The 23428-nt window shown below is 40.6% G+C and overlaps 3 protein-coding genes across 3 annotated transcripts; 1 reads left to right on the forward strand and 2 right to left on the reverse strand.

Annotated features, from left to right (window-relative positions):
- Positions 1-2410: 2410 nt before the first annotated feature.
- On the reverse strand, positions 2411-3347 carry LOC119720412 (perlucin-like protein). Its single transcript, XM_038190077.1, has 2 exons — positions 3079-3347; positions 2411-2627 (listed from the first exon to the last, which is right to left on the reverse strand). Exons 1-2 carry the CDS (start codon positions 3345-3347, stop codon positions 2411-2413), a joined length of 486 nt encoding a protein of 161 aa, XP_038046005.1.
- A 3158-nt stretch (positions 3348-6505) lies between these two features.
- LOC119720842 (perlucin-like protein) lies at positions 6506-10047 on the forward strand. Its single transcript, XM_038190700.1, has 2 exons — positions 6506-6790; positions 9496-10047. The coding sequence occupies exons 1-2, from the start codon at positions 6522-6524 to the stop codon at positions 9704-9706; spliced, it is 480 nt and encodes a 159-aa protein (XP_038046628.1). The 5' UTR covers positions 6506-6521; the 3' UTR covers positions 9707-10047.
- Positions 10048-17759: 7712 nt separating this feature from the next.
- On the reverse strand, positions 17760-18920 carry LOC119720413 (G-protein coupled receptor moody-like). Its single transcript, XM_038190078.1, has one exon. It carries the CDS (start codon positions 18918-18920, stop codon positions 17760-17762), a length of 1161 nt encoding a protein of 386 aa, XP_038046006.1.
- Positions 18921-23428: the final 4508 nt, after the last annotated feature.

The following is a 23428-nucleotide window of genomic DNA, read 5'->3' on the forward strand; positions in this document are numbered from 1 at the left end:
GTACTCTTTCATTTTCTTTTCATTTTTTGGTGGGTTGACCATTGACTTTTCGAGAAATTCTAACCCAAAGAAGACGACCCCTATTTTCCCCAAATAAAGTAGGAAAAGTAGTCATCTTGAAAACAAAAACGATCCCTTCACAACATGGCAAAATAGCGCCACTTTCGGGCTCAATTGCATCAAAAATGCTCGGAATTGGAAGCCCCATATCCGGGCCAAAGCTTTATTGCCATATCTCTTCAATTTCCTAAGTTTATGGCTCTCAGAACTCTCTAATATAGAATATGTCGAGGGTATAATTTTTATTCATGAGCTCGGCGGAGGGATTTAGGCTATTTACCGTTGTGCACCCACAGGGCACCCACTAAGTCTGTACGCCACATTCAACCCCCCCCCCAAAAAAAACCCGGATGTAACAGAGCTCACTAGTATGAGCTCCGTGCGCTACCAAAAGAGGGCGCCCTTTTACCCAACAACGACGTCCCATGGGCGGGACCATTGATCTCCATATACACAGTGTATATGGAGACATATGGAGACATATACACAGTGTATATGGAGACATTTAGCTGGCGGGACATTTAGCTGATTGACGCGCACCGTTCCTTGTGTGTGACGCACGTACACCAGGGGACTTGTTCTATTTACGCGCAGTGGCCGCGCTTCGCAACAAATGAATTGCAGTCGGGCAAGATGGCGTCGGTCGGTCACCCCCAACTGTACTTCCTTTGCCGGTGAGGGGTACTTGTGAACGGAGCGGATAGGCAGTTCACGTTCATTCTCATGTAAATAGCTCCATACTAAACACTGACTAACCAAGCCACAGATTCTCGTGTTAGAATCTACCCAATTAGTTACCCAATTTTCTGCGTGATCGATTATATGGAAGTTGAGGTCAAAATGTCATGAACGTGCAATGTTTTGAATAGGCCTACACTGTTGATTGTAATGTTTTCCTTTCTTTCACAGAAGAGAATTACTTCCGATGCAGTCGGGACACAAAATATAATGCAATTAAAAAAGTCATTGCCACTGTTGTAGATCGTATAACTAGTACCCGGATGTACTTTATTTATATAAAATCTCGCAGGTTTTGTGATCAAATTTTACGCTCTACTTGCCAAACGACAAATGAAAACCGATCGGCTTGTATTAGGCTAGTTCGTTTCCTTGAGGTTTGCTCAGAGCAAATGTAAGTTGACATTTTAAGTGACTATTTCCAGTAGAAAAAGTTGTCGACGATTTGATAATTGCATTTTATATACGACATGAGTCCCGACAATTTTATTTCAGAATTTTATGTATATACGGTAACGAGCAGCTTCCAGTCTGAAAACTGCTTTTTCAAAAATCTTGTTGATGCTAAAACTACCATATTTGTTTTAAATGATATCACGGCGACAGGGTAAAATTAGATAAATATAATCTTCCTGGAAGGATATGCCAATGCAGATTCAATATCCTTTACTGAATTAATTAATACCATTACGATTCAAGTTTTGGCTGAGCACTTCGTTTTTGTTCAGACAAATGGACCGGGAAATGTTGAAAGTCCGATTTGTAGTTTATCCCAAATCTTTGCTTTTGTACTTTTGAACATAGGCCCTCAGAGAACATCTTGTCTGGTATGCAAGAGATGACATTCTTTTTAAAAACTTGCCTTGTAAAGTAAAATAACAACGTTAAGTTATTTAGTCTATTGTCGGATTTTGTAAAAACATACTAGAAACACTTTCCAGACACACTTCAAAAATGCTGAAAGGGCATTCTATTACTATGTTTCATTTTACCAATTGAAAGTACTTATTTGATAATAAAGGTTTTCCCGGCCAATTTCCTACAATGTTTATTCACTTCTGAAAATCGGTCATTCAGTTTCGTCTGATTTTGAGAATCGCTCTGAATACGCGTTTCATTTTCGCTACCAGAGCGTTCGATTCCATTTCAGTTCAATCAATTAAGTGATTGAGCAGCAATTGTTGTTTATGTCCATTCAGATTCGTTTACAAGACTCTTTTGTTTTTGCTTTTAGAGGGCGATTTCAAACATTCACCATTCCATTTCACTTTTAGTTTAATGCATTCGGCACCAGATACAATCAGGGGTTTCTTTTTCATTAACCGTCAATCAAATCAGCTGTACCTGAAATCAATTTAGAAAAGGTATGCTTGCGTAAATGAATGCAAATTTAACGTAATTGGCCGTCTGTTTCTCAAAACCGAATGCACGGACGATGAAATCGAATGAACTTTCGTTGAATTGAAATGGGATAAAAGACGTGCATTCAAATTCAGACGAAACTGAATGACCGATTTTCAGAATTGAATGAATATTTTAGGAAATTGGCCTGGAAAACCGATACTAGATATAAAAGTATTATTTCAATTGAAGCAAGGTCAATTGTTATTATTTAGCAACTGCCTATTGGTTTCTTCTCACAGATGAAGCAAAGTTGGACACCGTCGAGGATATTGTCGTTCCACTGTCGATTGGCGCTGTTGACCTCCACCACGTCCTCGTTGTAACCTATGTGATGGTTTGGTTCGCCAGGCAGCCAGTTGAAATACTGGAGTACGCTGCCATCCTGCACCCATTCATAGACTCCCTCCCTCACAAAATCGTTGGCTCTGTATGCAATACAAGACGAATATCATTATAGCAAATGTATTTACAAAATACAAGACGAAGTTACAGAGTGGATAATTAGCGTGATACTACAGTAGTAGCCTATATACATTGGGGCCAAAAATAGTATTGTTATATGGAATGCTATTGTTCCCAAAATGTATTCTCAAAATTGCCTTAGAATGCAGAAGAAAGTAACCTTAGATTTCAGAGTATTTTCCGGGGGCTTGCTCCGGGATCCCCCTTGGAAATCTTGGCACGCCCTCACCCCCTCCCCTGCTTTTATCAATCCTTCATTTCTTGAAAGCTAGACCCGCCCTGACAATGCACATGTACATGCGCACACACACGGGTTTGAGCTGGAACAACTGCTTATGCCATGCGTATGGGCAAAGTTATGGTATGCGTTCGATGATTTTCTGATTATTTGTAAATAGTTGCATTTTAACATACCCAATCCAGTACCAATCCGTGCAGAAGTGGCGCCTGTTCTCATGGAAGAAGCTGTTGACCCACACACTGTCCGCCTCGTTTCGGAGGGTGGTCAGCCAGCCTCCCTCAGATGTGCAGATGTGGTCGGCGGTGAGCCAATTGTGCCTGTTCTGACCGAACAACTTGTAGCAGTTGCCCCCCTCACGCTGTGTGTAACCGAAGACACACTCTGCCTCCACTGCAGCGTTGGCAGCCGCCAGAACCACGCATGCAAGGAGAAGTCGGTTCATGATTGGCTTCAGTGTAGCTCGTTGTTGACGAGTGAAGACACATCTGACTGTGGGCCCTTACATCAGGTTTCCTCCGAAGATGAGTGACAAGTGAAAGACAGGAGACCTTTTTTGGCCTAACGAGGGGGAGGACTTCATATCTTATGCAACAATAGCAACCCTGTCGAAAACACGTGCGATGTACCACGGTTCGTAGGATCGCTGTCGCTTTGACGACAAAATCGAAATAATGTTTTGTTTCATTATCAGATGGAAATGATAATGGTTCTCAATCCAGTTTGAATAAAAAAAAAAACCAGTTTGGTTAGTAATGAATCGAAGATTAAAAGTTCTTTGGAATGCTAAAGAGTTGTTGAAAATTACTACCATTCAATGGCAACGCTTTTCAAGGGTCGAAAAAGCTAAGATAAGAACAATATTTTAGATAAGTTGGAAATAGGAGACGCCAATGTAAGGACGTGGTTGGAGAGAAAGACGTAGGCTAAAACCATTTTGAATCAATCCACCAAACCCTTCCTAATCCTTATTGTACCTATCTCACCGACTCATTAGCTGACAGTCATCAGACTTGCAAAAGCCTACGACCTTGGCCCGTTAATTGGACTCAAATTAGTGTACCTAGATTTCTTAGATCCAATTGATCTAAGGCTAGCTTCATAGGATTGCCTGGTCTTTGTTTATTTCCTAATATGGGGTGGGGGTGGGGGGCTCGTGTGAGCCTTATTTTCTGGACAGGGTCACTCAATGTTTGCCGCCCCCCAAATAACCGCATGCAAGATACTGCGTTGTAAACTTTCAAGGTACAATTTTTAAAAAAATGTCATTTTTCCTAACAAAAAAAAATTAAATCCCCATCTCGTCCTTTGAGATAAAGCCGATGGAACTTACAATCCCCACACTGGTTTGTGGGGAGTTAATTCAAGATGCCAGAGGGACCGAGTGTTAGATTCATTGACCGCGGCACATGTCGCGTTCAGTCACGTCACACGACTCCAGAGCTAGGACCCATACTGTAGTTTGCAGTACACGTTTGAATGGGGTCCCAATGGCTGCGAAATGAACTTCTTCACATACGGTTCCACGTTCGTATAGCAGTTTCCTGTGCAATGTTCTATAGGGTCCCAATCCATGATACCACTGTGCATCAGTTTCGGGTTGCAGGCCAGTAAGTCGGTCCGAAATTGCCTACGCCGGCCAAATCTCGATTTGCATGCTCTCAAGTTCTTTACTATTTGAGCATATTGGTGGCCATGAACTTGAGAGTTTTTAGAAAAAAAAAAGAAGGGCCGGGCACAGGACTGTGAGCTTGAGTTTTAGTAACATTTGGATGAAATTGGTGCCCTAAAAGTGCTCTATTTTCCGTAGGATTTAGGCACTGTTTTTCAAAATGGCGATATGCATCAGGAATATTTTAAGGGTTGACCATTTTCGGATGGAAATTTCTCCTAGAAGTCATCACATTAACCCCCAAAAAATTGAAAAGAAAATGAAAGATGATGTAATAGCTTTAATTTGATGTGCGTCTCGAACACCCCTGAGAGTTGTGATTTTTTTCCCGAATTTCTGAAGTGGGGGCATTTATCATTGGAGTCCATGGCAGTTTATTTACTGGTTTGCAACTCTAGGGTTGTTTTAGTGGTCAGGTGACTGGTTACAGCCGTCACGTGAAATAACCGACTAGTCTTGTTGACGGGATGATTGATTATCAATGCTCTGCAGAGAGGGCGGCTAGACGCCCTGGGATATCATTGAACACATTTCGTGGTTCTTGTCAGAAGGGGCTGGTGTTTGGCTATGATTGTCATGCTCAATAGTTCAACCCAGGCGTGACTTCTGAATGAGAAACTTATTGTGAGAGACATATATAGTTTTAACGTGGTCCTCATAAGTCCGACGCCTCATAGGTCCGACGCCTCAAAGCTCCGACGCCTCGTAAGTCCGTCAAATTAAACGCCTCATTTTACCGTTGTCGGACTCATGAGGCGTCGGACTTATGAGGCGTCGGACCTATGAGGCGGAATAAATAAATGTTATGCCTCATAAGTCCGACGCCTCATAAGTCCGAAATTTCGGACTTATGAGGCGTCGGACCAATGAGGCGTCGGACTTATGATACGGCCCCGTTTTAACAAACCAATGTCGCAGTAATAAAAAAAAGTAGCAAAACAGACTTTATTATAAAGGGCAATCACAGCGGTGGGTTTTGATTTACTATCGTATAAACAACTTACTGCTTGGACTGTCCACAAAGTCCATGTTAGCATCTTCGTAAGTGTCAAGGCATCTACTGATCCACTCGGGGTCAGGGCTTAAGTTGCTGCCTTGGTTTTCTCCCGTTTCAGGGTGTTTGGTCTTCGGTTTATTTGGATAGGAATGGAAGTGCGGTGGGTCAGGATTCCCGATGCTTAGAAGAATGATACGCATAATTACACAATGTTGTGGAGGATTATATAAGAAAATATGAACAAAGTACAATACCATTTCTAAAATGAAATTTGTTTTTTAATGAGCTCTTTCTGGTGGGGAGGCTTTCGCGCTAAAGTGGACATTGTAGCTTCAACCATGAAGCTACCCTCTAAAAGTCATATTTACGATTGGGAAGTCGACGCGAATTTTACGTCAAAACAGGCTCAAAGCAAGCTTTCTTATCATGACTGATATACACGGAAACTCTGACGAAGTTAAAATGCTTCAACTTTTCGCACGATAGTGCTAGTACTTGACGTGTCGTCACGAAGTCCCGCTAATGTGTCCGCGTCTAACATATGAACTGCTCTCTACTTGAGTTATATTTTCCCCTGCTTTGGAAACCACTGTGATGACTTTTATCCGTCAGCACAACTCTCCACAACAAAGCAATCTAAAATTGAATACCAGCCAAAGCTTCCGTGTTCATTCTGACTGGTTTGATGTGTCCTATCATTTACATCTGATAAGAAAATGAAAGCTAATGTCGATATATTTGCTCAGTGACAGCAACCGTGGTTCGCGGCATGTGTTTTTGACAGGGTTACTATTGTTGAATAAGATAAGAAATCCTGTCCCTCCTGAATCTTTTTGCCCTTTCTCTCTCAATATGTTTTACCTGTCACTCATCTTCCAGGGAAAAACCCTATATAAGGACCCCCAATCAGATGTTCCTTCACTCGTCAACGAGCTACATCGAAGCCAACCATGAACCGACTTCTTCTTGTCTGCGTGTTTCTTGTGGCTGCCACCGCTGCAGTGAGCGCCGGGTGTTCCCCGGGTTACAAACAGCGTCAGGGGGGCAACTGCTACAAGTTGTACGGTCCGAATTGGGAGTGGTGGCAATATGCCGACCATATCTGCTCAGCAGATGGAGCCTGGCTGGTGACCATTAGAAGCGAGGCGGACAGTGTGTGGGTTAACAACTTCTTCGCAGACAACAGGCGCCACATGTGTCCAGATTGGTACTGGATTGGGTAAGTTACGTTGCCGAGTTACATATCGCGCTGCCGTTTGGTTAAACCAAGTTGTAATGCAATTTCAATACGACTTTGCCAGCCTAGTCCCCTCTTTGCGCCTATCACAATTACTGACTGTCACTTGTGACCACAGAGTATAATGACTCGAGTCAATGACTCGAGTCGAGTCCGCCTCGGGTCACAATTCTTGGCGACTTGGCTCGACTCGAGTCAATGACTCGAGTCGAGTCCACATCGGGTCACAATTTTTGGCGACTCGGCTTGACTCGAGTCAATGACTGGAGTCGAGTCCACTTCGGGTCACAATTTTTGGCAACTCGACTCGACTCGAGTCCAAACGGGTAACTGACTCAACTCGAGTCATTGCGAGAAAATGACTCGAGTCACATCCTTAAAATGACTCAGCTCGACTCGAGTCACAAAACGGAATGACTCGTTACAACTGTGTTTGAGACTTAGACTGGTTAATGACTGTGGTGGAGAGAGTAGGCATGGGCGTCGCGAGGGGGGGGGGCAAGGGGGGCACTTGCCCCCCCCCCCCCCTGGAAAAGCAAAAAAAAAAAAAAAAAAAGGGAAGAAAAAGAAAAGAAAAAGAGGCGCGAAGACAAAGTGGTGTAAATTTAATGAGTTGGGGGGGGGGGAAATGTCCCTGCCCCCCTCTAAAACTGATAAATCGAGAATGTGTTGAGAAATACAAGCATTTTTTGGTCAAAAAAATGTTTGCCCCCCTCTAGAAAAAAATCCTGGCGACGCCCATGAGAGTAGGGTACTCCTATCATACAGGAATACCCCGTACGTATCACCAAATGAATAGGCTAAGCCTGGCGCAATGTGTAGTAGTGGCGCAGCACGGGTAATTTTTATTGGGAAGTTAAACATTTCTTGAAAAGGGCACTTGCACATCCGTGGTGAGATGTAGACACTTTTTTTTCTCTCAGGACACTTAGGCCATTCAAATTTTCAACGCTTTTAAATTTGGATTTTTTTCCAAATTGTTTCGACCAACCCACCCACCCCTATTTTCGATTTAAAAAATATGAATTGTCATGCAGTATTAAACATCCAAATGGGCCTACATGTACATGCCGTTGCATACACTCATTTGTAAACACTGGCAATCGTGGACCCCCTTGGTTTTGTACACGAATTTTAATCGAGGACTATCGGCCAATCGTTGACATATCGTTTGTGTCCTTACCCTTTTGTCCTTAGTCCACGATTGCCGGTGTGTAAATACTCATGTGCACACAGTACATGTACAGCAGGTCATTCTGTTGGGGACGAAGTTAGAAAACAAATGCACGCAACGAACGCTGGTGTGTAGGCAAATCGAAATTTCTAGATTTTTGTTTTTTCTTGTTTTTTTTTTAATGAAAAGTGAATTTGGATTTTCAATTATATACCTTGACCCACCCACAATTTGCCAAAAAATATCAAAATTTAAAAACACTGAAAATGTTGAATGGCCCCTTGGCCTCCGTAAAATAAAAAAAAAAGGGGGGGGTTACTATCTGTCGATGGGGGCACTATTCAAAACAAACGATTATGCAACCCTAAACTAACGGAAAATGGTGCTTTTCAGGGCGATACATGCGTACAATTCAAAGAAAGGTACCCGGAACGGCCGATGGCACGGCACCGCTTCTTAAAAGAAAAAGCACGTGTTCAGAAAAAAAGGCACTCTTTACCAATTATTTTTTTTTGGGGGGGGGGTTAAGCGCTGGTGAAAAAAAGGGCATTTGAATGGAAAAGGCCAGTCTGTACATAACATGGGGAATACCCCCCTCCCTCCCCCCCCCCCCCAGCTGACAACGCCTATGTGTATTTAAACCAGATACATGATAAGATTTCCAGTAAACACTCATGCTGAATAAATTGAATAGTATTTTGTGCGCTCTGGGGCAAACTTCACAACGCCAATTACTATAATTACAACACTATTTTGCTTGTACTCTCTGTCTCATCCAAGAATGCTGTTGATCGATAATATATTGCTAGCTCTCACCATGATCAAATGCACATTCACTCTGAGCGCAACAGACCTACGAGCACACTGTCACTGGACACTCACGAAGGCCCCTTTACATGGCGTAAGCTTGTGTCAGGTATTGGACCACTGATCTCTATTATACTGACTGGATAGCTCTTCGGGCCGTGGGGCTGAAGTCACTGGACGCCATTTTGTCACTCCCTTTGGCCCGTAAAAATATATTCAAAGTCACGAAAGAGAATTATATATTTGAACAAATAATAACCCGAGTAAAATAACACTGTGGGCAAAATGAATGAATAAAAAAGGTTTCGATGATCCAAAATTGCTTCTTAAACTATTGTAATTGTGTGCTTTTTATATACGGATCCCTGTGTTGTGGGGTTTTGAGGGAGTTTCAAAATGGCCGCCGCGTGTGTGCGAGGGCGCCACGGTCTTGTGTACACGCATTGGTCGAAGCGCTATCCAGTCGGTATAATAGAGACCAGCGAATTGTACAAAGCCACTGCCCATGACGGATTATCTTAACCGCTTAATATGCTTTCGCCATCGATGAAGGGCGTCGTCGTGTGCGTACGTTGTCTACAGTCATACAGATTCAATTAATTCATGTAGGCCAATTCCCCTGAACTGAACAGTTCTGAACGAATGAGATCTCACAATCAAATAAAACACGGTAGAAGCATTGGAATTGCCTTCTTGTCTCCCGCAGAGCCACCGATATGGCACATGAGGGAACCTGGAGGTGGACAGAGGATGGCAGCCTACTCGACTATGTCAACTGGATGTCTGGCGCCCCGAACAACGACGGAGACGAGGACGCGGTGGAGGTTTACAGTGGAACCCGCAAGTGGAACGACAACAAAACGAGCGGAGTCTGGTCTTCCAAAATCTGCTTCATCTGCGAGAAGAAACCAAATTAAAAACAAAATTACGACATGATCACTTGAAATTCATTTCCAATGACGAAAGCGAAAATTGGTACTGAATTTTGAAAAAAAACATTCCTTTTAAATTTATCTTGAAAGTTCATGATTTGTCACAAAATCCCGGTGATTTGTCGTAGGAGGACATAGGCATATGGACTAACATTTTGGAAATCATATGACTGTTTCAAATAGAATAAGGGATTTGAAAAAAAAAGCTACACATTTCTAAAAACCGAATTTTCAACAAAATCATGAAGACCAAATCATTTGTGTGCTTATCAATACATTGATTAATTTTTCATCTGCTTTATAATGTAGGCTAAGGTTCTAAGCATGAAAACTAGCCAAACGGACAAAGGCGTTTTATTTTCTTCGTGTGGTAAGCCTAATTAATAGTTTGAGCATACTGAGGCGATTTGCATACTACAGTTATTTCCATAACAAATTGTGTTTCTTTATGCATGTTGCATTCGTACAACATGGTAAACAACCTTGCTTCCATCCCTGCTTCATTAATCGCATAGAGAGCTAGGTTAATCGGCTTCAAGACTCCAGAGGGCGTTCTAGTGTATCAACCTCTTTTTCAGCACCACTTTCTAAATGTTTCAAAAGCAGTTTATTTTGTGTCACTCGACTTTCGATCAGCAGTTATATCAATTGCAATGTCAGAAAAATTCTGTAAATTGTAAGGAAGTTGAAGAATTGAAATAAAATCTGAAATAGTGGATCGCAAAATTAAAAATGTCTCTAGAGTTAATTAACGCTATCTGGACCGGGGTATTTTTGGTCTTCTTTTGGACAGTTTCCGGGGATGGGCACATGCCCCCCCCCCCCCCATGCGACCATTATCACAAAAGTGTGCTTTTCTTTCTATTTCCCATTTTTTGGGGTCAAAAACAGTATTTTGGAAATAGTATCTACATTTTTCATTCACATGCTTTACAATATGTCACAAATATCTTGGGGTTAATATTAATCAAATTAAACACACTTTAGCATGATAAGTTACCGTAAGTGGGCGCTTTTTCGGGCAAATTATTATATATTTTTTCTTTTTTGTTTAACTGTTTGCCAATTTGAATTTTTCCACCCACAATCGGCACAAATTATGTACTTTTTGTTTCATGTTAAGAACTCTCCAAAGGGTACCCCACAAACAAAGCCAATCGTGCAGAAAAGGTGAAAATTAAAAGCGGCTTTTCTCGCCAACGTCGGCCACATTGTCTTGGTATCCTCAGTTACCCACATTTCAAGGTAATTTAGCAATGCACTTCGCTGACACTCAAGGAGAAAGACAGTCTACTCGGAGTTCATAAGTGGTGTATTTTAGTGTCCTCTTGCTTTGCACGTGCAGAACATTTTAACCCCAAATGTCACAGGAAGTGGAATTTTGTTAAGCTTAAAAATATATAAAGAATGGGTTTTTGTTTTTGTTTTACTGCCGATGAGATTTACAGCTTTTTTTTTTTTTTTTTAAAGTTAGCCCATTTAAACGCGCCCCATTATTTCAGTGTAGATAGTTTGGACCGACCTAATTGAGGAAACTGCCTGGATAAGTGTTGTAAGTTACGTTTAGCCTCCCAAATACCCCTTCACAAAGCATCCCAAAACCCTAGTCCGGACCTCCAGGTGTCCATACAAACAGGTGTTCTTCCGGACTAGCAACTTTGACTCTATTCGAACAGGACCCACCAATTGCATTACTCTCTTATTCATAAGAGTGATAATAGACACCAGACATCATTAGAATGTTTTCAAATAAGATTTAAAATTGTTGGAAAAGAATAGCAAACTCCAAAGCAAACTCGAGTTATAACTCGATGCATTCAACTGAATGGATAGGAGAGCAAGAGGAAGAAATTCATCGCTTACATCGACCCATCTGGCAAATGCTTGGATTTTGAAGTCTTTGGTTTAACATATCTATAAAGGTACAAAAAAAATCCCCTCCGACCAGCCATAAATTCAGGAACATTATGATGTAGATATAATCTGTGTATAGCTTGGCGCTGCTTTTAATGAAAAAGTCATTTCAGAAGGTATGCAATTATATACATAAAGTCATAAGAGGTTTGGGCTCTTTTTACTATGAAATTAATAAATACATCTGTCAATTGTTAATTATCTCCGAAATAAACGTATTTTTACGCCCTAAATAATGGTGTTCATATTAACAACCGTCAATTGATAGGCTTAATTGAACTCTGTTTTAAAACAAGAGAATTTAGTTTTTAAAACATCGCAGTTTTGCCGAGTTGATGTTTATTATTAAACAATGAAATTGATGAAGTAAAAAAGGGGATAAGGAAGAAAAAAAGTAGATAATGGTTTTGACCAAACATTCAAGAGTCAACCTTATACCCATATCTCTTCAGGGATCTCGGGTTTCCCGGTCCACCACACCTCCTTCCCTGTCCATCCAAATAACCCAAAGGGTCACCATAGAAAAGGAGGATAGGAGGCGGCACGTACTCTAAGCCTTGGCTGCAGAGATCAGCAAATGGGGCCCGTACCTTTACGAAGATGCTTACCTTGACTACGCGTGCAGTCCCATCTATTAAGCTAAAAAGCGATGCTGCAAACCCAATGTCGGTATTTTACAACGGGACTTTTAATCTCTGAAAGAAAATGACTGAACGCATGCATGGAGAACAAGAACGACACGACCACGGGGATTCGAACCCGGGCCCTTAGATATGTGGACTACAATTACTCTTCGGTTCAAACCACTGTGCCTAAATAGGCGAGGATACATGGAAGATTATTTGATCTGTCTGCTTTGGCTCTAAGGACAAAGTGGAGGGCTGTATAATGAACCCTTGGCGTTTTCTTAATTTTGCAATACTGTGTTCCGCAGTTTGTTTGTTTTTTGCTGAGTTGTAAACAACGTATCGTTACGCAACAATGAACACCACAATATGTACTTTGACAAGTAACAAATTATAAACCAGACTTTATTTCAAAGTGCAATGTATTAACGCTAGCTTTTGATATGCTTTCGTAAATTACAACTTAGCGTGAACGGTAGGCCCTGCTGCTGGGATTGTCCGCAAAGTCCAGGTATCTTCGTGACGGTTCAAGGTATCTACTGACCCACTCAGGGTCAGGGTTGCCACCTTGATTTCCTCCCGTCTCATGGTACTTACATGGCCTTCGGGTTATTTGGATAGATAAGGAACTGCGGTGGGCTACAAACCTCGAGGCCCAGACGAATGATATGGAAGTCGGCAACGGGTTCATTTAGTTGAAGTCCTAAGTCCGAGCTCCTGAATGCTTGATCAACCCCACATAACTTGTTTTATTTTTCTTTACGGCCACCCATTTTTCTCTGGGACGTAAATTGGAATAAACGTCAAGTCAATAGACACTTTTTAGAACCACACATACTCACAAAAGAGATTCATTTACATGGTGCTACCGCAAGGCTTATCTTGTCTCAACAGACACTAGCAGTGTATTTTAAAAAAAAAAAAAAGAAGAAGAAAAAGAAGAAAAAGGGTCTCCTTCTTAAAGGGAATGTACAACATTTGCTTTTGCTGCAATATTCAGAAATAAATGGATTTGGAGGATTAGTATGGTATATAAAATATTTTTAAACTGACTTGTTTCATGTTTTGGGCTTGTAGATGCTGGAAAAAACCAAGAAAACCTATTATATTTTTGTAGTCTGGTTCCCTGACCCCACTTAAGATGAAACGAAGCAATTAATACACTTTGAGGAATTGTAAGGTCAGAGAATCAGTCTAGCAGGCTTGTACCCCTTCACAGGTGTGTGATCAATTGCAAAGAAAAGTCAGAATAACTAAATATGAAAAATTAAGAACAGTTTTTGAAAAAAGCCAGTTTTCTCCAACGCTGGTCGGCCGACCAGCGTTGGAAAAATATAGTTTTTCTTGCCCACCAGGAGCCACGATTTTAAAGGATGGTTTAGACTGTCAGTCCCTAACAATTCAGTACGGTATTTCGTGATAATTTGATCATTTCGCTTTTTGATGTTTGCAAATGTTGTATCTTCCCTTTAAAAACAAAATACTTACATGTCTAATGCGTCAAAAAAGGAGTTTAGTTTGGCCAATCAAATAAAAAATAAATCATTTGAAGTCATTCTTTATGATATTTTAATGGCAAAATAAGTACCAAGGTAACAGGGAAAGGAAAATTGTCACACATTGGATTATAAATGTATAGAATGATCCTATAGTTTCAAACTTAAAAAGCAATGTTAAGAAACATAATGACAAACTGGTACTATTTTAATCGATAACCCACCACCCGTTCCCTTGTAAATATAAATTGACCCAAGAAAAACAAAGCCAGTTCTCCAACACAAAATGATTCAGTGCAAAAAGCAGACAATAACAGAATAAGTATATACAATATTTAACCCATGAACAAACCTTCAATTTGAACCAAATTATGATCAAAGAACCTTCCCCGCCCCTAATTCTACAAACAGAGGACGCCCTCACAGCGCTAGTAAGGACGAGGGATTGGCAGTCAGTCTATTTCATCATACGTGCAATTCGTAGATGAATGAAATAAACTCCCGCTGTTTTTCAGCTTGCCATGCGCTCCAAGCAACGAACACCCGAATTTCGCAGACGCCAACTGTCATCATGGACATTTAGCGGCAGATTTAACGGGAGTTTTTTCAACTTGGGTTTCAGTGAAGTGAATGATACTTGAAAGAAAAAAAAAATATGACCTAACCGATCAGGGAACTACTTCACACAGCAATTTGTAATGGATCTAATAATACTCGTGTGTCCCATGCAGGCATACGTTTACCCATAATACAAAAAGGGTCATCATCAACCAAATGCCTACAATCAAAATGACTACAACCCTTCCGTGCAATGAAAGAATTTATGATGTAACAAACTCTTTGTTTTCTGTTGGGTCAGCTGCATTCATTTTTTCATTGTATTGGCGCAGTATAGCCACGTCTGCTCGGGTGGAGAATTGTAAAGGGCTCAAAGACTGCCCTCTATTGTTGCAATTTACATTTCGATATTTTTGGGTTGGAATTCGATGTGATCGAGTAGTGAGAAAAGTATCTCTTTAAGATTTTGTTTCATACAGTAGGATTTTAACCATTTTTAGAGTCAGTGGGATCCAAATGAAATAACAAAAATTAAAAAACATGCTTGAATTAAAGGTTTCAGTAGGCCTACTCAAGTCTAACTTTCATCATCAAAGAAAAGTAAACATCTCTCGCCTTTTGCCTTGTGTATTAAAATCCGACGAAGTTGCGAAGAAAATGCATAGTTTACATATGGTTTCACTCTCAATTTACAACTCTAGTGACAAACACTATAATGTATACCTTTGTAACACATCCTCAAGACACTCTTTCCTATTTTTTGTATTAAGCTTATTATTATTCTGCAATTATTGGCATCTAATTGTGTCTAATGATTGGCTGCAGTTACATGCACAAATTATCACACTTCGAGGATTAGAATAGTCAAAATGTCACATTTTTTGTCTGAAATGCCAGTTTCCACTTGTTCTTGTCGATAAAAGGTTTCCTCTTTTTATATGACTTTTTTGGGGTCATTCTTCAGTGAGTGTCCACTTTCATGTCCCGACACTTTAAGGCACTATAAATCGAAATATATAGAATGAAAAATTAGATTGTTCTCGGTAAATTAACTTAAACATGACTGTGCCGTGTTAAAAACTCTTGAAAATAATGGACAGGGTGTTCATTCTACACAATACTCCCTTAAAACCCCCTCACAACGCATGTCCCTATGTATTTCTCAACATGTACCTACAGCCATAATTTGCAAAGTTAGCAATTTGAAAAGGTGATTATACCACCAAAAGCCGAGTAATATTGGTCTCTTCCAAATGTGAAATTAAAAGTTGCACCAATAAAACCATATTTGCAAGAAATAAACTTCCAAGCACATATGTGATATTCATGCTTCAAACACACTGTTAATGGCGCTATACGACTTTGATTTATAATTTTGACAGCTCCGTCAGTGTAAGCTCCATCACGTTTTACCGTGACGAAAATGATTTCTTGACCATTTTCTTTAGTCGATAATGGTAATAAAATAAGGATAAAAATCGATTGGGATTATCATTTTTAAAGCCCCTCTATTCACTGGTTATTATTCTATGTTCACATTTTAATAATGTTCTCATTTGAATTTACTCACATTCATTCAATAACTGTCATTTCGGTCACAAAAGGTGTGACGGATACGACTTTTGCATTTTTTTCTATGGTACAACACTGAAAATTGAGTGTTTATAAAGTGACTAAAACTCCAGTGAAGATTGCGCCGTGCGCTAATAATAGTTGTTGTGCAACATAATGAACACATTCCATGAAGGAAATTCAAAATATATTTTTTTCCCCAGAATTTTCAAAAGCCCAAAGTAGACACTGAAAAATGACTCGTATACGTCCTTAAGCTTGACATCAAATTATTCAATTTTTTTTTTTAAAGGCTTATTGATGTATAACAAGTGCCAAATATAACATCTTTAAAGTTTATACAATAAATTCTAAATTCCTCTTCACATTTTCAACCAATCAAAGTTTCGTCAGGCCAAGGGCGGATCCAGGGGGGGGGGGCAAAGGGGGCCATGCCCCCCTCCAAAAAAAAAGAAAGAAACCAATTGTTTGTTTTTTATGTGACGTCGCAATAAAGGCAGGCAATGAGTACACCACCATCTTTTCCTCAAAAAACATTGGCTAAAATGGTCAAAAATTGCCTCAGATCGCACCACAGAGCATCGAGAATCCAAAAAAATTTCGGGGCCCTTAAGTGGGCCCCGAACCCCACGCCGTCATTTTTTGACCCACTTTTTGGGAGACACAATTTTTTTTGGGCCCCCCCCCAAACAAAAATTGTGTTCTGGATCCGCCCTTGCGTCAGGCAAGTGGTGACAACTTACCATCTACTCTACAGCTTTCCTATGATCATTACAGCATGCTTGTAACAGAAACAAACGTTTAATTTGTGTGACAACTTACTGCTTAAGTTGACTTTGCACATTATAATGGAAGGGATGCCAACTGCGCCTTAGCAACAGCTGGGATTGTTACACCTAATGCTGGGACCCTCTAAACAGCAGCTTGGCCGGACAGTGCTATACACATATTTGGGTAGTAATAACACCTTGCATTGATCTTGTCTTTCTTTTTTCCAAGATGGGATCATCTAGTTCAGTGCCTTTCTCTTCTATCTTTACTGAATTGTCCATGACACTAGTAGTGCCTCCCCTTGTGGGCCAGGTGAGTTAATCTAAAGGCTGCATACACTCACATTACTTGGCTATTGCTCACAATTACACATATCCCTATGGAAGCGGTTGAAGCCATATCTAATAGATTTGAATGTTATTGCCGACCATAGCCACGTTGGGATCAAATGGGCTAGGGGGAAAAGGAGAATCGAGCGGCACGATCCCCACTGAAGTACTCCATCGTATAGCACAGCGTCTCAACATTAGCCTCTCCTAATCAAATCCCACTGTCTGGCTTCTCGTGCCGACCCTGTTTCTACAAAACGACAGGGGATATCGGATGTCAGCGAGTCTCGTTAGACTTGGTTGCTAGTCCACCTAGTTGAAGGAACACTCTAATCACTAACCTGGCCGTAGGTAGACCTCGTAAGCCTAGGTCGGCAGTCTGCCTAGGAGAAGGTCCACTCTGATCGCAAACCCGGTAGGTGGAACTCGTTATAGTCTTGGTTGGCAGTATACCTCCCAAACCGTACGTCACGGCATTAGGTAGTCTCCGAGTGTGTGACTGGAGTTCTGGCATGACGGTGCAGCGCTTTGGTGTCGCAGGTTGGCTCAGATTCCCCGTGCCATGGCATCCAACTCCTCAGAGTCAAGTCTTGTGAGGTTGGTGGATGGCGCACCCCCTTTCTCAAATTAATCTCTTCGCTGCGCAGGTTTATTCACTCTCATCACCTCATCTTTTCTATTGGAGAATTGTGAAGACGTCATCGTCAATTCGACTACATCCATAGCTACGTTTCTCGGACGTGGCCGAGACGGTACTGTGTACATGGCGATCTTACTTGCCTCTGGAGAGCAAAACCTTAAGCAACCGAGATGGTTCAGGGATATCAGCCCATCGATGACGCAAGATGCATAGCATGATCTCCTTGAACATGGGATGCCTGGCTCCATACAGCAACGGGTTGACAGCGCTGTTGGCAAACAAAAAGATGACACCGTACAGGAAGAGATCGTCCAACCCTAGCATGAGAAAGACGCTGTTTGGTAACGGGAGAAGGAAACAGACGCAGGACACAATGAATAGGTTCTTGGTGATCTGAATCTGATGCTTGTGGATTCGCTCATTGCGCAATTTGTATGTGGCGATGCTGACCACGGGCTGTGCTTTGTTGGGTTCCGGGGAGCTGGTGGTGGTTAAGATGCGAACGCTAGGGCAGGCTAGTCGTTCCTTCTTGAAGTGCCGCCGGATGAAGACATAGATGATGCTGTAACAGATGAGGGTGATGGCAAGCGGGCCGGGGTAGAGGATTCCAGCAAGCAGAAACTTGTACAGACCTGATGTTGGGTTTTCGTTGTCATCCAAACAAATGTGGAAGTTGATGTTGTAGCTGAGACGACCCACGCCAGTAGCCAGCAGAATGGTGGTAAGCATAATGGGAACCAGCCAGATGATGACAACCATTGGGAAAAGTGTGCAAGCCGTATATATCTTCTTGTATGCGGTGGCGTGCTTGGTAATCAGCAGCATGCGATTGACAGCAATGGCTGCGATGCTGAACATTATCACCCCCGATGCGATGGGCGACAGGAAGGCCACGGTCAGGCATAGATTCTCCAGCGAGGGCGGGAGACTACTGCGTATCAACACTATCACTGCATTCGGCAGAGCGCACAGACACATCAGGAGGTCAGCTACGCTGAGATTGGCCACAAATACATTGGTTATGGTCTGCAGCCTGCATGACAAGGCAACTGCCATTAGGACGATGACATTCCCTGTAATGCCAATCAGGGAGATGATCAACACACTAATGGAAACAAAGACTCGGCCACCGTATGTGTATTGCGATGTGCTATTAGAATCCTGCCAGTTAGTGATGTTGAATGGATCAGCAAGTAAAGGTAGAGTGGTGGTGCTGTTATACAACACTGTCGAATTACTGCTGTCGAAAACATCAGAAACTAACGGTAGGGCAGTTGTGTTATGCCTCGCCATAGTCCATGGCACTTTGTGGGTTCAAACCACAGTTTGTGACTGATGGAAGTTTCAGTATTGCAAGGATCTGATAGTCACTTGTGATGCTTCATACATGCAAACTTGAACATCAGCTGTGAATAATGCTCTTAAGAACCAATACAGAGCTTGTCATTGAGAGCCCGTGGGGTTCTGGTCTTTTTCTGGTCTAGAGGCAAGCCGGTATATTGTAGTGGTCTTTCAGAAACTGAAACACAAATTCAATATGTGTCGTCCTGTCAGAGATGGGGTTTTCCAGGCATGTGATTTCTTACTGAATGAGAGTGAAACCGAAATAAAGCATTGATGGTTTGTTTGTATATCCTTGTACTTGTACATGTATTTATCAACTAAAATGTTCATAAAAAATCACGTTTAGGCAGGGTAAAGACTCACAAGATTGAAACCATGGTACATTTACATGGTACATTTATATCCTCCCCATTATTCATCTCACAAGTGCAATATTTTGGATTTACTCCCAGAGACACTGCATCAATCATGTTCTGTTCCATTAAAAATTTTTACACTAGGTGAGGTAACTTTTGTTGATTGATGCTTGAATAATGATTTCTTAAATTCATATCAATATGGCACTCCGCAGGTATATGTACCTACATGTACCTGGGTTTTTTTTCTGCTCAAAAAAAAAAAACACAAGCGTGTTTGTTAAGACTCGAACCCACAGCCTTCTAATGACTAGTGCAGATGCCAATAAGCACCTAGCCCAACTTGCTCGGGATGGCCGGCCGGTTTGAATGTAATATAGCAGCAAGTTCCACTGTTAATTATTTTAATGGACAACTTTTTTAACTTGAAAATACGGTCGCTTGCACTAATCCTAATGTTGACGTCCACTCTTTTCTCTCAACTCTCATGACAGGCATACCGATGTTAAAGACTGTGTTTACAGGTTATAATATAAGCAGCTGTCATATCTGATCTCTATCCCACTCCCTGTCTACCATCCCACACCGATCCTACTGGATGGTGTCTAACAGTGGATGGAAACAGCTGAAAAACAGATGTACGCTCTAAAGACCATACTCGTTGTGGATTATGTGTTACTGCACTTGTTGCACGGTTTTGTTCTGTTTGACGGTCTGGAATTTATGTAACCGAATTGTACTTTCGTTTTGTCAGACTTTGTGGTGCATAAGCCATTGTCCTTTGATTGTGTGTGTTTTTATGTTCTTTTGACTTTGATTTAGAACTCTGAAATGAAAACCGGATAATGCAATTTTGTGGGTAAAAGAAAGTAAAGTTTTGTAGTTTCAGGTTTGGATTCTGAATCAAGAAATCGTGTTTTTAAAGTTGGTTAACCTTTATGGCTGTGTAAACCTCTCTCGATCCATTTTTTTTTAACGGGGCATCTGATAAATGAATTGAATTTATAGAAAATTAACAAACTACTCATCAAAATTCACATATACACATACAAAAGTGAGTATAAAGCATTATAAAAACTGCTTTCCGTGCTGTAAACCAGGTCATATCTGATGTATTATGTTGGAGACTTCCAAGCCCTAATAGAGGAAAAAGACATTTGAACTACATTGGTGTGATTGGCAGAGATATCCAAACAATATAATGTCCATGTACATGAAAAGACTTACAGAGCTGTTGTGCCTCCAAACATATACTGACGAACTTTGAGAGAACAAGTCACAGAGTGAATCGTAACCTAGGGTGAATAAACAATAAGCAATTTAAACAATAAAAAAATCAAATGAAGTACACTGCACAAGGACTAAGAATGATATTTATCAAAAATGAATATGTAGGCACATGTCACTACATGTCAGAAGTCCAAGCTAACATTTTAAAGAAAATGTATGCAAAGAGGGATATGGCAAATAGCTACCACTGCACATAAACAACATACGAGAACTTGATCTAACACACACTATGGATTCAATAAATTTCAAAATCGAACAATGATAATTAATGCCTACGTTACGTGAGAGATTGGAATTAAAACAAACATGGCTGCCCCCAACAGAAATGAGAATTTCACAAAAATCATGGATAAGTAACAGTCAATTGGATAATCATAAGTTACATAAAGGATCAAGCAAATTCTAACAAGCTTACTGGGAATTATGATTAGAGCGGTGAACATATTAATTACCTTGCAAAGATCAAAAAGGAAAGGAAAACTAGTACAAAAACATTGACGTGTCCGGTCGGCTGGCGGCTTGCGCCCAGAACGCCCAAAAACTCAAGAGGGCGCTGTTGCTACCTAACGGTCGCTCAGATAACCAAAACTGCAAACAGCACAATGGCGTTATGAGAGCTTTTTTGGAAAAATATGTTGCCAACCACGTGTTCAACTGAATGGATGGAAGAGCACGAGGAAGAACTTCATCGCTTACATCGACCCGTCTGGCAAATGCTTGGATTTTGAAGAATTTGGTTTTACACATCTATTAAGGTAAAAATATCCCCTTCCACCAGCCATAAATTCAGGAACATATGATGTAGATATTATCTGTGTATATAGCGTGGAGCGCTGCTGTTAATGAAATCGTCATTTCAGAAGGTATGCGATTACGTACATAAAGTCATAAGAAGTTTGGGGCTTTTGATATTATAAAATTAATATATAGGCTAAATCTGTCAATTGTTTATTATCTTCGTAGTAAACTAATAACCTAATTTGGAGATTTATCTTTTAAATTACGCCCTGAAATACAAATAAAATACAAAGCATGCTAAAGGTTTCAGTAGGCCTACTCAAGTCTAACTTTCATCAAGAAAAGTAAACATCTCTTGCCTTTAGCCTTGTATGTTAAAAAGTTGGAAAGATAATGCAAAGTTTTACATACGCTTTCACTCTCAATTTACATCTCCAGAGACAAACACTCGTGTGTAATCATTATGTAACACATCATCAAGACATTCTTTCCTACTATTTGCATAAAGCTAATTATTATTCTGCAACAATTGGCATCTAATTGTGTCTAATGATTGGCTGCAGTTATGTGTACAATTTATCGCACTTCAACGATTAAATTTCACTTTTTTTGTCTGAAATACCAGTTACCCACTTGTTCTTGTTGATAAAAGGTTTCCTCTTTTTATACGTATGCGTCCTTTAGCTCGACATAACATTTTTACAAAAATGCTTATTGATGTAGCAAGTGCCAATATTATATCTCACAATTTGATACCATTCTAAATTCTCCTTCACATTTTCAACCAATTAACGTTTTGTCAGGTAAGTTGTGACAATTGTACATTCAAAGATTTGCCTTCTACTCTACAGCTCTTCTGTGATCATTATTATAATGCATGCTTGCAACAGAAACAAATGTTTAATGTTTGTGACATCTTACTGCTTTAACGTTGACTTTGCACATTATAATTGAGAGAATGCCAACTGCATGCGCTTTTGCAATAACAGGGATTGTTACAATTATTGTTGGGACTGTCTAAACTGCAGATGGGACAGTGCTATACATGTATTTGGGACGTTCAATCGCACCTTCTATTGATCTTGTCTTTCTTTTTTTCCAGATGGGATAATCTAGTTCATTCCTTTCTCTTCTATCTTCACTCAATTTTTCATGACAGTAGTAGTGCTTCCCCTTGTGGGTCAGGTGAAGTAATACAAAGGCTGCATGCATCCAAATTACTCGGCTATTGCTCACACCTACTCACACGCCTATGGACGCGGCTGAAGCCATATCCAATATACAGGGTATCCTGGAACTAATGGCGCATGTAAACCCCGCCATGTTTGCCAATTTACAACCGGAATTTACTACAAATGTTTACACGATCTTCAAGGTTACAGGTTTAGCTTGAGAATATCGTCTGTTTAAATAAGATTGCTTTTGTAAATCCGGAGATATGTTTGAATAACCGCAAAGCCTAAAAACCCATTCTCTGCCACTATTAGGAAGCGAGTGCTTCAAAGATCAGACAATGCTAGTATGGCTCTTTTGATAACATTATCCCTGTGGGTGTAAGACAAACATCCCATTCACAAGTCAATATAGGGTTTTGTTCTTACGTTGAAACGATTTAATAGTAAAGGCAGGTTCACTTCTTTAAACTTCAATGAAAGAGTTCAATTAAATATGAATAGATATTGCACACTCTGCTTAAAATTGTTAAAATCACTAACAGTAAAGTGATTTAGTTTTAGACTAGGACTATACTGATTTTAACTACTTCACAGAAAGTGGCACAAAATGGGTTTCTTGGCTTAGCCGTTATTCAAAGATATCTTTGGATTTACAGAAGCAATCTCAATGAAACAATCGGTATTCTCAAGCTAAATCTATTACCTTGAAGATGGTGCAAACATCCGCAGCACCATTTTTTCAGGACGCCCTGTATGTGTATGTTACTACCATCCATTGGGGTCAAATTGGGATGTGCTTGGGTGAATTTAAGAACTGAGCGGCTCCATCCCCACTGAAGTACTCCATCTATAGCAGGCGTCTCAACATCAGCCTCTCCTAATCAAATCCCACTGTCTG

The sequence above is a fragment of the Patiria miniata genome, unplaced genomic scaffold (assembly GCF_015706575.1).
Source record: "Patiria miniata isolate m_02_andy unplaced genomic scaffold, ASM1570657v1 HiC_scaffold_9, whole genome shotgun sequence".
NCBI classification, from domain to species: domain Eukaryota; kingdom Metazoa; phylum Echinodermata; class Asteroidea; order Valvatida; family Asterinidae; genus Patiria; species Patiria miniata.

What these genes read in the sequence shown, in the direction of transcription:
- LOC119720413 (XM_038190078.1), bottom strand. Translation starts at nt 18,920, where the DNA reads ATGGCGAGGCATAACACAACTGCCCTACCGTTAGTTTCTGATGTTTTC.
- LOC119720842 (XM_038190700.1), top strand. Translation starts at nt 6,522, where the DNA reads ATGAACCGACTTCTTCTTGTCTGCGTGTTTCTTGTGGCTGCCACCGCT. An exon ending in CCAGATTGGTACTGGATTGG is followed by an intron (nt 6,791 to 9,495) that starts GTAAGTTACGTT and finishes TGTCTCCCGCAG; the next exon opens with AGCCACCGATATGGCACATG.
- LOC119720412 (XM_038190077.1), bottom strand. Translation starts at nt 3,347, where the DNA reads ATGAACCGACTTCTCCTTGCATGCGTGGTTCTGGCGGCTGCCAACGCT. An exon ending in ACGGATTGGTACTGGATTGG is followed by an intron (nt 2,628 to 3,078) that starts GTATGTTAAAAT and finishes TATTGCATACAG; the next exon opens with AGCCAACGATTTTGTGAGGG.